At 46.1% G+C, this 14,425-nt stretch overlaps 2 protein-coding genes across 2 annotated transcripts in view; both read left to right on the top strand.

Annotated features, from left to right (window-relative positions):
* Window positions 1-337: 337 nt before the first annotated feature.
* On the top strand, window positions 338-7,489 carry fam219aa (family with sequence similarity 219 member Aa; the record flags this gene model as incomplete). The annotated part of the gene is made up of 3 exons (XM_055160981.1): window positions 338-426; window positions 1,706-1,781; window positions 6,228-7,489. Coding segments are annotated over 3 exons (324 nt in total), but the record flags the coding sequence as incomplete, so codon positions are not given.
* Window positions 7,490-7,789: 300 nt separating this feature from the next.
* The window catches only part of zgc:109965 (Nicalin-1-like), a 9,109-nt gene continuing 2,473 nt past the window's right edge, over window positions 7,790-14,425 (top strand). Inside the window, exon 1 of the mRNA XM_055160980.1 lies at window positions 7,790-8,098. Within this exon, the coding sequence (XP_055016955.1) occupies window positions 7,790-8,098 (309 nt within the window). The remainder of the gene's footprint in view (window positions 8,099-14,425) is intronic.

Genomic DNA, 14,425 nt, shown 5'->3' with positions numbered 1-14,425 from the left:
TCTCCTCTGTTCTCTCTGTTTCTTCTCTGTTCTTCTCTCTCTTCTTCTCTCTGTTCTTCTCTGTTCTTTCTCTGTTCTTCTCTCTCTGTTCTTCTCTGTTCTTCTCTGTCTTTCTCTCTTCTCTCTGTCTCTGTTCTTCTCTTTCTTCTCTCTGTTCTCTCTGTTCTTCTCTGTTCTTCTCTCTGTCTCTTCTCTGTCTCTGTTCTTCTCTGTTCTTCTCTCTGTCTCTCTCTCTCTTTCTCTTCTCTTCTCTCTGTTCTTCTCTGTTCTTCTCTGTTCTTCTCTCTGTTCTTCTCTGTTCTTCTCTCTGTTCTTCTTCTGTTCTTCTCTGTTCTTCTCTTTCAGGTTGGTGGTTCCAAATAAAGGATACTCGTCTTTAGACCAGAGTCCAGATGAGAAACCTCTGGTGGCTCTGGACACAGACAGGTGAGAACTCAGGTTCACTGAGGAACACTGAGGAACACTGAGGGAACACTGAGGAACACACAGAAGTGAAACACGAACAGGAACACTGAACACTGGAACACTGAAGAACACTGAGGGAACACTGAAGGAACACTGAGGGAACACTGAAGAACACTGAGGGAACACTGAACACTGAGGGACACTGAGGGAACACTGAAGGAACACTGAGGGAAGGGACACTGAGGAACACTGAGGGGAGGAACACTGAGGGACACTGAGGGAACACTGGGGAACACTGAGGGAACACTGAGGGAACACTGAGGAACACAGGGAACACTGAGGGAACACTGAGGGAACACTGAGGACACTGACTGAGGGAAACACTGAGGAACACTGAGGGAACACTGAGGAACACTGAGGAACACTGAGGGAACACTGGGGAACACTGAGGGAACACTGAGGGAACACTGAAGGGAACACTGAAGGGAACACTGAGGGAACACTGAAGGAACACTGAAGGAACACTGAAGAACACTGAGGGAAACACTGAGGGAACACTGAGGAACACTGAGGGAACACTGAGGAACACTGAGGGAACACTGGGAACACTGAGGAACACTGAGGAACACTGAAGGAACACTGAGGGAACACTGAGGGAACACTGAAGGAACACTGAGGGAACACTGAGGGAACACTGAGGAACACTGAGGAACACTGAGGAACACTGAGGGAACACTGGGAACACTGAGGAAAACACTGAGGGAACACTGAAGGAACACTGAGGGAACACTGAGGAACACTGAGGGAACACTGAAGGGAACACTGAGGAACACTGAGGAACACTGAGGGAACACTGAGGGAACTGAGGAACACTGAGGGAACACGGGAACACTGAGGAACACTGAGGGAACACTGAGGGAACACTGAAGGAACACTGAGGGAACACTGAAGGAACACTGAGGGAACACTGAAGGAACACTGAAGGAACACTGGGGAACACTGAAGGAACACTGAAGGAACACTGGGGAACACTGAAGGAACACTGGGAACACTGGGGAACACTGAGGGAACACTGAAGGAACACTGAAGGAACACTGGGGAACACTGAAGGAACACTGAGGGAACACTGAACACTGAGGAACACTGAAGGAACACTGAAGGAACACTGGGGAACACTGAAGGAACACTGAGGAACACTGAGGAACACTGAAGAACACTGGAACACTGAAGGAACACTGGGGAACACTGAGGAACATTGTTCTAATTAGCATTAGCGTTCTAATTGTCTGTGTTGTTCCAGTGACGACGACTTCGACGTGTCCAGATATTCTTCGTCCGGATACTCGTCGGCCGAGGTGAGATGTCTGAGGGAGCAGGTACACACAACTTTACTTTGGTTTAACTCACACAACCATCAGAACCATCAGAACCCAGAACCACAGAACCCACCACAGAACCATCACAGAACCACCATCAGAACCCACCACAGAACCATCAGAACCCACCACAGAACCCACCACAGAACCATCAGAACCCACCACAGAACCATCAGAACCATCAGAACCACAGAACCACCAGAACCATCAGAACCACCCACAGAACCCACCACAGAACCATCAGAACCCACCACAGAAACCCACCACAGAACCATCAGAACCCACCACAGAAACCCACCACAGAACCATCAGAACCCACCACAGAACCCACCACAGAACCATCAGAACCCACCACAGAACCATCAGAACCCACCACAGAACCATCCAGAACCCACCCACCACAGAACCATCAGACCCACCACACCATCAGAACCCACCACAGAACCATCAGAACCCACCACAGACCCATCAGAACCCACCACAGAACCATCAGAACCCACCACAGACCCATCAGAACCCACCACAGAACCATCAGAACCCACCACAGAACCATCAGAACCCACCACAGAACCATCAGAACCATCAGAACCCACCACAGAACCATCAGAACCCACCACAGAACCATCAGAACCCACCACAGAACCCACCAGAACCCACCACAGACCATCAGAACCCACCACAGACCATCAGAACCCACCACAGACCATCAGAACCACAGACCATCAGAACCCCCACAGACCCATCAGAACCCCCACAGAACCATCAGAACCCACCACAGAACCATCAGAACCCACCACAGACCCCAGAACCCACCACAGAACCATCAGAACCCACCACAGAACCATCAGAACAGAACCATCAGAACCATAAACTCTGTAGAACCCATTAGAACCTTTAGAACCAAACAAACTCAGACCCATGAAGCGGAGACAGAGCGAGAGTTTCACCGTCTCCTGTTCGTATAAACGTTCACGTCGAACGTTCCAGCTGCTGAAGTTCTAAACAGGAAGTTCTCGTGTTCCTCACAGCAGCAGGTCCAGAGTGAAGAGCCACGACACGTCTGGGATTATTGTTCCGTCTGCGATTCACGTTTACGTCACAAACCACGAAGACGTTTGGAAAGACGTGATGAAACTTCCTTTGGGTTCCGTTCACCGTCGTAAGTCTGGAAACACACGGGAAGTTTCAGCGCAGGTTTCCAGACGTGCTCCTCGAGTCTAAGTTCTTGTCTTTGTCAGTAGAAGTTCAGGCTCATGTGGAAGTTCGGGAGTGTCCAGGATTGGTGCAGGTGTTGGGTTTTAGGTTCAAACCGTCTCGATCTTCACTCGGTGGGTTTATCTCCGTCTTTGGACTTGTTTCTTCTGGAGTCACGCGGGTTCACAGATCAGACCTGGATCATCTTCACACATCTCCTCCTCCTCATCCTCATCATCATCAGCAGAACGTCTCTGATTTCATTTTTTTCCTTTTGGCCCTTTTTCCTGTCACATTTAAAGCTGCACTGTGTAACTTTTCTGTTTGAACGTCCGTCACCACCTTGTTTCTATGGAGACGTCGCTGCTCTGTCTGGAACGTTCCACCAAACCAGTCGCCACGTTTACACCAGAGATTTAATTCCAAATGAAAATAATTTAATTCTGAATCAAACTGAATTCGTTTTTAAATGAAAATGTTGATTGTGATTTAATTTTAACAGTGAAATGTTTGTTTTGTTCTGATTTTAAATGTGAGTGAATTTGTTTCCTGGATCCTGTTTGTGGTTTGTTCTTAATCTGTGTCGTTCGTTCAGTCGTTTTTCAATGTAAAACCAAAAATAAGAAAATGAAAAAACAACAGTTTTCTTTGTTATTTGTCTCCAAAACCAAAATGAAAAAAAAAAAACATAACGATTTGTTTTTTCAGTTTTTGATTTTGTGTTTAAATGAAAAATGGAAAAAACGTATAACGACGTGTCCGACGGGACTTCTGTGACCGTGATGCCGAACTGAACCAGGACTGATCCAGGTTCAGGACCAGACTGGGAGCAGACTGGGACCAGACTGGGAGCAGACTGGGACCAGACTGGGACCAGACTGGGACCAGACTGGGCTCCAAGCTTTGACTCTGAGCCTCCGCGGGTCCGAGCCTCGGCCTCGAGCTCCGGCTTTGCTGTGGGCTCTGAGCCTCTGGTCTGGTCCTGCTCTCCTCTTGGTCTCAGTCTCAGTCTGGTCCCAGTCTGGTCTGGGACTCAGTCCCCCTCTGGTCCCACAAATAATGAAGAAAAGTAGTTTTTTTGTTTTCTTATTTTTGGTTTTATATTGAGAAACGAAGGAATGAACGACACAGTTTGTTGTTGTTAAAATGCTGCTGGTGCTTCAGGCTCGTCGTGTCGTCCTTCTGGTCCTGGTCCAGGTCCAGGTCCAGTCCTAGTCCTGTCTCAGGACTTTGATCCACATCTCTTTGGATTTGTGAGCGGGAGCTGGTTCGATCCTGGTTCGATCCTGGTTTGGTCCTGGTTTAGTCCTGGTTTGGTCCCGGGAGCAGATAAAGTTTGTGTTTTCTTCACAAAGACGTAAATCCGTTGGTGTCTCTGTCCAATCAGGTCTGTTGTGGCTTTTTAATGTGTTGTGGCTTTTTAATGTGTTGTGGCTTTTTAATGTGTTGTGGCTTTTTAATGTGTTGTGGCTTTTGCGTTTGTGTTGTGTCGTTTGTATTTGTTGAGGCGTTTGTCCCGTGGTCATTTCCGTTGTGTTTTTTTTTGGTTTGTTGTGGCTTTTGCGTTTGTGTTGTGGCATTTGTATTTGTTGCGGCGTTTGCGTTTGTTGTGACCCTCTCGGCTTCCGTACTAATCTGATGGAAAGCGTCTCCAGAGTCTGAACGATCTGGTGCCTCCAGCTCCACCAGTTCATGTCGGTCCAGACGTGACGGGGACTGTGGGACTCCTGAAAACTCTGATCCTCTGCTGTAGGAGCTGGAGTCTGGTTCTTGTCGGACTCTGTGTCTCTGTGACTCGCTCCTTCTGATTCTCTGGGCTCGTGACAAACCAGAGACAAACAGGAATCAGTGGAGATAAAAATACTCACAACTTTCACGCTTTACATTTTCCTCAGCTCGAAATCAGCTGCTGCGACTTCAGACACGATGTTCCGCTTGTTTTTATCTCCCACATGACGACGTGACGCTGGTCTGGTCATGTGACGAGTGTTTCAGGAGGTTTTGTGTTACTGTTTTTTTTTTTTTTTTTTTTTTTAGTTAATCAATTCTAGTTTTATACACATACATCTATATACACACACATATATATATATATATATATATATATATATATATATATATATATATATATACACACACACACACACACACACACACATATAAAATAAAAAAAATGTAAGGATTATTTGTCTTTCGTTTATGGTCTTGAAAACTAATAATAATGTTAACGAAAACATAAAAGTTTATCGTTTATGATCGTGTGAAATAAACTAAAAAAATAAAATAAAATAAAATTGTCATTGTAAAGTAAGGACATTTTGTTTTCATTTCTAGTTGTACAAACTAATAACGTTTTTTTTTTTTGAATTATTATATATACAATATTATACACCACACACACATAAAACACATTCAGATTCAATGAAACCAGAACAAAAAAACAACAAAAAACCCAAGAAAGAAGGTAAAGATCAGAGAAACTGAACTGAGATGAGTTGTTTCTCTGTAGATGTTGGTTCTTGACGTTTCCTTTTTGCAGGATAAATGTCGGATCGATTGAAAGTGATGATTTATTTCTATTAGTAGAAGAGGAAAATAAGTATGTGGTGTTTTCCAAGAAGAATAAATAGATTCATTAATTGTTCAGTTTTTGTACGTTGATGTGTTTTCTGGGTTATGATATTTTCTTCTTTTAAGGTTTTTGTTACGTGTAAATTCTGGGAGAGAAAATGTTCAGTTTGTTTCCAGTAGGTGGAGCTAACGGGACGTGAGGAAAATAAACAAGCAGAAGTTACAAACTGGGTCGATCTGGATAAAAAAAAGTGTTTTTGGAGTAAAATGTGTGTGAGATTTTAAAGTGGAGTTCTGGTGTTTTATTGGCGATTGACGGAACGGAAACAGAAACGACGGGTCTGGACTCAAATCGTTTTCAGTCTAAACGTGACCTTAATGTGTTTAGAATTTAGAATTATTATTTCCATAAGCTTTCCATCAAAAAAAAATCTAACTTAAAATTAAAATCCAAGGAGAATAAACTATTTGATTCAGAACAATTAATTTATAATTAAAAAACATCCTGTAAACGTGGCGAGTGTGACTTTAAACATCTCTACTTTACATTTTATTGAGGTTTAATGCCGCACTGTGAAACTTTCCAGACAAAGCAGCAACATCTCCGTGGAGAAAAGTGTTTTTGAGGGACTCTGCAGGTTCTTCTGGTTCTTCTGGTTTAAACTTCTCTGCTTCTTTCAGCAAATAAACCAGGACCTGAACATCCAGCTGCTGAAGGACGGATACCGACTGGACGAAATCCCCGACGACGAGGACCTGGACCTGATCCCGCCCAAGTCTGTCAACCCCACCTGTATGTGCTGCCAGTCCGCGCCGTCCACAGCCTGCCAGATACAGTGACCCCCGACCCCTGACCCCGCCCGTGTCGGCCAAACCCCCGACCGCCGCGAACGAACACGACGACCGAACCGCCCAGTCCCCGCCCACCACAACCTGCCGAACCCAACCACAACCGAACTACCGCACGACCTTCCACCGTCCACGACCTGCGGGAGGCGCCCATCTCTGACCTCTGACCTCGCCCCCCACGTTCGCCAAACCCAACCACGACCGCCACGGCCGACGCCATCGACCTTCCACCGTCCACGATCTGCCAGATACACCGACCTCCGACCCCCGACCTCCGACCCAGCTCGCCAAGCGTCAACATAACCCAAAAACCACAAACGAGACCAGAACAGAGACGACGGCCGAGACCACGAACGAAACTACAGCCGAGACCACAACGAGACCACAAAACCGCAGCTGGAGAGTGTGGCCGAGACCACAAGATGAAACCACAAAATGAGACTAGAGCTAAGACTACAACGACTACAAGAAGACCACAACCTGGACGACTGTCGAAACCGCAACTGAGACCACGGCCGAGACCACAAACGAAACTGCAGCCGAGACTGTGGCCAAGACCACAAAACGAGACCACAAAGTGAAACCACAAAACGAAACTACAGCTAAGACCACAACGACCACAAGTACAAGGAGACCACAACTGACACTACAGCCAAAACTACAGCCGAGACCACGACTGAGACCACGACGAGACCCCAACCGACAAAGACGACAACCTAGACGACTGTCGAAACCACAACTGAGACCACCACCGCGACCACAAAACGAAACCACAAAACTAAACTACAGCTAAGACCACGGCTGAGGCCACAACTACAACGAGACCACAACCGAGACCACAACTGACACTACAGCCAAAACTACATCTGAGACCACGACGAGACCACGACGAGACCACGACTGAGGTACAACAAGACCCCAACCGACCAAGACCACAACCTGCATGACAGCCGAGACCACAACCAAAACTACAAGTGAGACCACAGCGAGACCACAAACAAAACTGCAGCCGAGACCACAGGAGACCACAACTGAGACCACAACTGAGACCACAACTGAGACCACAGGAGACCACAACTGAGACCACAACTGACACTACAGCAAAAAACTACAGCCGAGACCACAACTGAGACCACAACTGAGACCACAACTGAGACCACAAGACCACAACTGAGACCACAACGAGACCACGATTGAGGTACATCGAGACCACGACTACAGCTGAAACCACGACCGAAACCACAACAGTCCCTCCCGTCTGCACTGTCCACAGCCAGATTCAGTGACCTCAAACCTCTGACCCAGTTCACCAAAAACCACAATCGAAACCACAACCAAACCCCCACCGACCCGACCGCCCTCCTCGCCCAGACCCTCTGACCTCTGACCTGAAGATGCACGTTTACGATTGGGTTTGCATATCTTCGTCTCTGTTTTTTGAACTTTTCGTGGGCTGGTTAGCTCGTTTCTCCGCAGACCTGCTCCCAGACGCTCGGTCGAGTCTGAGCGGGACTCGCTTTGACAAACGCAGAACCGGAACCAGAACCAAGTCAGAGTCTCAAACACACGGACAGATTGACGATGAGACAAACTCGAACCAGGACAGAGACGCAAAAGATGATGAAACCCCCGCAGCAGAACCGGGACTCGCACGAGAACTGTTCCGGGTTCCAGCTGCGGAAAATCTCCTCCCTCGTGGATCAGTAAAGCTTGGATAAGTTTAAAGCTGCACTGTGGAACTTTTCGGTTGGGGGTCTGGAACTGCGTCCGGTTTGGTCTCCGTGGAGATAGAAAGGTTCAATGCCGCACTGTGGAACATTCCAGAGAAAAAAAAAAATCAATATCCTCTCGTCTTGACCGTCCCTCAGCGAGTCCGGGTTCAGGAGCAGCGGGACCTTCTCCGGGTCTCGGTCTGGTCTCGGTCGGGACCTGAGTTTCCGGGCGCGTTTGACCCGGTGTGCATGTTTCTGGGTCGCCGGGGGAGATGGACGAGGAGTTGGGAATCTCTCGGGACGAGTCGATGAACTTTCCCGTTTGTTTTTTTTTCTTCACGAGGAACTTTTGTGTGGACGGAACGAAAAGCGTGAAATGGAGTTGGTGTTTTGTTCGGATGCACGCTCCTCCTATGGCTGGACTTGTGCATTTGCCCCGTGACCCCTGACCCCCCCGTGACCCCGCCCCCTGCATGTCTTTATACTGAGCTCCGCCCACCGGGAATCGAACCGCAAACCTCCCGGTGTCGCCTCAGGAGGAGGACGGTGTGGGTTCTGTTCGTTGTGGAGGTTTCCTGGAGCTTTTTCCGCTGTGGATATTATTGGACTTGGGACACGTGGACAGGTGAACGGCAGGTGAACGGCAGGTGAACGGCAGGTGAACGGCAGGTGGACGGCAGGTGAACGGCAGGTGAACGGCAGGTGGACGGCAGGTGGACAGGGACATGTGGGTCCTGTCTGTATAAACTCACAGGTCCTGATGAACCGACGAGGACGAAGCGGCTGAAACACTCAGATCTGACGCCTGAACTGAGTCTGTCTGAGACTCGGTCCCAGTCCCAGTTTTGGTCCAGTTTAGTCCAGTTTTAGACTCGGTTTAGACCTGAATTAGACCAGTTCTAGACCCGTTTTAGACCTGGTTAAGTCCTGGTTTAAACCCGGATTAGTCCTGGTTTAGACCTGGTTTAATTTTGGTTTAGTCCTGGTTCAGACCTGTTTAGACCTTGTTTACACCGGTTTTAGTCCTAGTTTAGTCCTAGTTTAGACCTGGTTTAGTCCTAATTTAATCTTGGTTTAGACCCGGTTTAGACCTGGTTCAGACTTGGTTTAGTCCTGGTTTAGACCTGGTTCAGACTTGGTTTAGTCCTGGTTTAGACCTGGTTCAGACTTGGTTTAGTCCTGGTTTAGTTGGTTTAGTCCCTGGTTCAGACTTGGTTTAGTCCTGGTTTAGTCCTGGTTTAGGCCTGGTTTAGGCCTGGTTCAGACTTGGTTTAGTCCTGGTTTAGTCCTAATTTAATCTTGGTTTAGACCCGGTTTAGACCTGGTTCAGACTTGGTTTAGACCTGGTTCAGACTGGTTTTAGTCCTGGTTTAGTCCTGGTTCAGACTTGGTTTAGTCCTGGTTTAGACCTGGTTTCAGACTTGGTTTAGTCCTGGTTTAGACCTGGTTCAGACTTGGTTTAGTCCTGGTTTTAGAGTCAGACTTGGTTTACTGTTTAGACCTTTCAGACTGGTTTAGTCCTGGTTTAGTTTCAGACTGGTTTAGTCCTGTTTAGACCTGTTTACACGGTTTTAGTCTAGTTTAGTCCTAGTTTAGACCTGGTTTAGTCCTAATTTAATCTTGGTTTAGACCCGGTTTAGACCTGGTTCAGACTTGGTTTAGTCTGGTTTAGTCCTGGTTTAGTCCTAATTTAATCTGGTTTAGACCCGGTTTAGACCTGGTTCAGACTTGGTTTAGTCCTGGTTTAGTCCTGGTTTAGTCCTGGTTCAGACTTGGTTTAGTCCTGGTTTAGTCCTGGTTTAGTCCTGGTTTAGGCCTGGTTCAGACTTGGTTTAGTCCTGGTTTAGTCCTAATTTAATCTTGGTTTAGACCCGGTTTAGACCTGGTTCAGACTTGGTTTAGTCCTGGTTTAGACCTGGTTCAGACTTGGTTTAGTCCTGGTTTAGACCTGGTTCAGACTTGGTTTAGTCCTGGTTTAGACCTGGTTCAGACTTGGTTTAGTCCTGGTTTAGACCTGGTTCAGACTTGGTTTAGTCCTGGTTTAGGTTCAGACTTGGTTTAGTCCTGGTTTAGACCTGGTTCAGACTTGGTTTACCTGGTTTAGACCTGGTTCAGACTTGGTTTAGACCTGGTTCAGACTTGGTTTAGTCCTGGTTTAGACCTGGTTCAGACTTGGTTTAGTCCTGGTTTAGTCCTGGTTCAGACTTGGTTTAGTCCTGGTTTAGTCCTGGTTCAGATCTCGTCGTATGGGGGTTGATCTTTATTATAATCGTCGGACTCTTGGACCAATCAGAGTCGAGGGTGGAGCAGCCGTTTGTCCAATCAGAGACGTTTGAGATTTGTGACCCGCCCACCTCTCCACCTCGCCGCTCCGCAGACCTGATCCGTGACTCTTGGGCTTCATGAAACACGTCTGAGGACTGGAGGATTTTCTTTTCTGATGGACGTTGTTTCAGACGTTTCAGATGATTCCTGTTTTTGTTTTGTTTTGTTTTGTTTACATCAGCGACACAAAACCGGCTCCAGGAAACACTTTTGGTTTTGTGTTTTGACTTTAATAATAAAAAAAACACCTGGAGTCTGCAGCTTAGGGCCTTTGGTGGAACATGTTTAATCTAAGACTGAAATATTCCACATGAGAGTTTTACTCCAACAGAAACAGAAGGTGAATAAATATCGTGACAAACGCCGAGCTCAGAAAACGTCCCTTTGACCTTATTTGGCACTTCCTGTTCTGTCTTTGGATCTTGAGCCTAAAATAAGTTTTCGTGTAAAAGCAAAAGACAGAAACAGAAAAAAAACAACAACATCAAGTTAAATTAAAAACATCTGACTTTATTTCGATTCAACTTGACGAGTAAAATGAAAAAGTGCAGAAAGTTGTTGTTTTTCTTCTTTTAAAAGCGGCGAGTCGGGATGTAACGGTTTATCCAAATCTCTCGGTACGATATTTATTAAAGATATTTTACAGACGCTGATGTAATTGTAGATGAGACACTTTTCTGTTTTTAAAATTCTCTGACAAGATTTTGGTGTGAATTATTTCTGTCATAATCCCAAGAATTCAAATCAAAAACATGTTTCTTCATGTTTTCTGCGCTGAAATGAATCATGGGAAATGTAGTTCACTGTGTTTATAAACCTGCATTTCAACAAAGAGACTTGTGATTCGATATATCGTGACAGTCCACGATATTATAGTGAGACTTGACGATACGATGTCACCAGATTTACCTTTTTGTTGCGTCCCTAATAATAAGAAATGTTTTTATATTTTAAGCAGAAAAAGTCTTTTTCCTCTTGGCAGATTATTTTACTCAAGTGAAATTTACTCAAATCATGATCAAACTTTCTTAATACAAATCGTCTGAACTTGACCAAGTCCGAGCACAGGAAGTGACAAATAAGGTCAAAGGGACGTCGTCATAGCAACAAGAGCCCAAACTAATCCACCTTTATCTGCACGAAACAAACTGGAGTGATTTTACTGTTTCACTCTGGAGAGTTAAACTCTTTATGTAACCTCCACGTGTGTCAGGGGCCTCCACGTGTGTCAGGGGCCTCCACGTGTGTCAGGGGCCTCCACGTGTGTCAGGGGTCTCCACGTGTGTCAGGGGTCTCCACGTGTGTCAGGGGCCTCCACGTGTGTCAGGGGCCTCCACGTGTGTCAGGGGCCTCCACGTGTGTCAGGGGTCTCCACGTGTGTCAGGGGTCTCCACGTGTGTCAGGGCCTCCACGTGTGTGTCAGGGGCCTCCACGTGTGTCACGTGTGTCACGTGTGTCAGGTCACAGGTCCCTCCTCCTGTGTGTCAGGTCTCCTCCCGTGTGTGTCAGGTCCCTCCTCGCGTGTGTCAGGTCCCTCCTCGCGTGTGTCAGGTCGCGTGTGTCAGGTCCCTCCTCGCGTGTGTCAGGTCCTCCTCGCGTGTGTGTCACGTGTGTCACGTGTGTCAGGCCTCCCTCGCGTGTGTCAGGTCCCCTCCTCGCGTGTGTCACTGTGTGTCAGGTCCCTCCTCGCGTGTGTCAGGTCCCTCCTCGCGTGTGTCAGGTCCCTGTGTTCATGGGGTTTCTTTTTGTTTTTATCATTTGAACATTGAACAGAATCTTTATTGTGAATTTAACATTTATATTTTGTATTTATTTGTTTTAAAGTTATAATTTGACAGTGTTTAAATCTTCATGTTGTATTTTTAATATTTGTCAGAGTTTTCGTTTTATTTAAAGTGTTTTTGTGTCTGTTTCCGCCCAAGGCCCAAAGTCACACGACTAAAATCACAGCTTCAGTTTCACTGTTGGGATTTTCTCCTTCTGCCCAAATCCACCTGGACCAGAGTTAGTCCCGGTTTAGACCTGGTTTAGACCTGGTTTAGTCCCGGTTTAGTCCCGGTTTAGTCCCGGTTTAGACCTGGTTCAGACCTGGTTTAGACCTGGTTTAGTCCTGGTTTAGTTCTGGTTTAGTTCTGGTTCAGTCCTGGTTTAGTCCTGGTTTAGTTCTGGTTTAGTTCTGGTTTAGACCTGGTTTAGTCCTGGTTTAGTTCTGGTTTAGTTCTGGTTCGGTCCTGGTTTAGTCCTGGTTCAGACCTCGTTTAGACCTGGTTTAGTCCTGGTTTAGTCCTGGTTTAGACCTGGTTTAGACCTGGTTTAGACCTGGTTTAGACCTGGTTTAGACCTGGTTTAGACCTGGTTTAGTCCTGGTTTAGACCTGGTTTAGTTCTCAGTTCCTTTTCTCTTTAGTTGAGTCGAGATCCTCCAGGACTGAGATGTTCCAGGTGATTCTAGTGAAGCTGTGTGGAGTTTAAAAACACAGTGGAGCACTTCCTGTCTCACCACATGATGACATCACGAGGTGGAACAGAGTGTTTTCAGTGTGACAGAAGAACTCAGCCTAAACCTGCATTAGAACAGAACAGAGCAGAGGATTGTGGGAGATGTAGTCTCAGTATAAACCACATTAGGACGGAGCAGAGGATTGTGGGGGATGTAGTCTCAGTATAAACCACATTAGGACGGAGCAGAGGATTGTGGGGGATGTAGTCTCAGTATAAACCACATTAGGACGGAGCAGAGGATTGTGGGGGATGTAGTGAATCAGGTGCAGGACTCTGAAGCGACAGGAGCAGTTTCCCGTCGTTTGGGCGTCAGGTGTTTTCGTGTCGTCGTTTACATTTTTCATTTGGTTTAACGTTTTATTTTGTATTTTTGTGTTTTTATTTATTGTCTCGTTTAAAAAAAAAAAAAAAGGTTTAATTTACAGAAAATGTTTTTTTATTTGTCGTTTTGATTCTGACGTGAAACTGAGATTTAAAATGTTCCAGTGTGTAAAAGTGCAACTAATAAAACCTGGTTTACGACAGTCCTGGTTTAGTCCTGGAGTCCTGGTTCCAGTCCTGGTTTAGTGGTTAGTCCTGGTTTTAGTCCTGGTTTAGTCCCTGGTTCCTGGTTTAGTTTAGTCCTGGTTTAGTCCTAGTCCTGGTTTAGTCCTGGTTTAGTCCTGGTTTAGTCCTGGTTCTCTGGTTTAGTCCTGGTTTAGTCCTGGTTAGTCCTGGTCCTGGTTGAGTTCTGGTTTAGTCCTGGTTTAGTCCTGGTTTGTCCTGGTTTAGTCCTGGTTTCAGTCCTGGTTAGTCCTGGTTTAGAGTCCTGGTTCAGTCCTGGTTTAGTCCTGGTTGAGTTAGTCCTGGTTTAGTCCTGGTTGGTGGTTAGTCCTGGTTCTGGTTTAGTCCTGGTTTAGTCCTGGTTTAGTCCTGGTTCCAGTCCTGGTTTAGTCAGTCCTGGTTGTTTACCTGGTTCCTGGTTTAGTGGTTCAGTCCTGTCAGTTCCTGGTTTAGTCCTGGTCCTGGTTAGTCCTGAGTCCTGAGTTGGAGTCCTGGTTTAGTCCTGGTTTAGTCCTGGTTGAGTTCTGGGATAATCCGGGGTGTGATTAGTTCTGTTGATCCTCACAGCAGATGCTCCTGGAGCTTAAACGAACAAGACACAACTGAAGGTACGAATACTGCAAATACTACTACAAATACTACTACTACTACTACTACTACTACTACTACTACTACTACTACTACTACTACTACTACTACTACTACTACTACTTACTACTACTACTACTAACTACTACTACTACTATACTACTACTACTACTACTACTACTAATACTACTACTACTACTACTACTGCAACTACTACTACTACTACTACTACTACTACTACTACTACTACTACTACTACTACTACTACAAATACTACTACTACTACTACTGCAATACTACTACTACTACTACTACAAATACTATTCCTTCTCCCAAACTAGAATCCTCATTGAATCTCTAA

The sequence above is a fragment of the Boleophthalmus pectinirostris genome, unplaced genomic scaffold (assembly GCF_026225935.1).
Source record: "Boleophthalmus pectinirostris isolate CB_2022bp ecotype Guang Dong unplaced genomic scaffold, ASM2622593v1 HiC_scaffold_3, whole genome shotgun sequence".
In the NCBI taxonomy this organism is placed as follows: Eukaryota; Metazoa; Chordata; class Actinopteri; order Gobiiformes; family Gobiidae; genus Boleophthalmus; species Boleophthalmus pectinirostris.
Note: the sequence above shows the minus strand (reverse complement) of the source record. Positions and strands in the feature narration are given on the sequence as shown.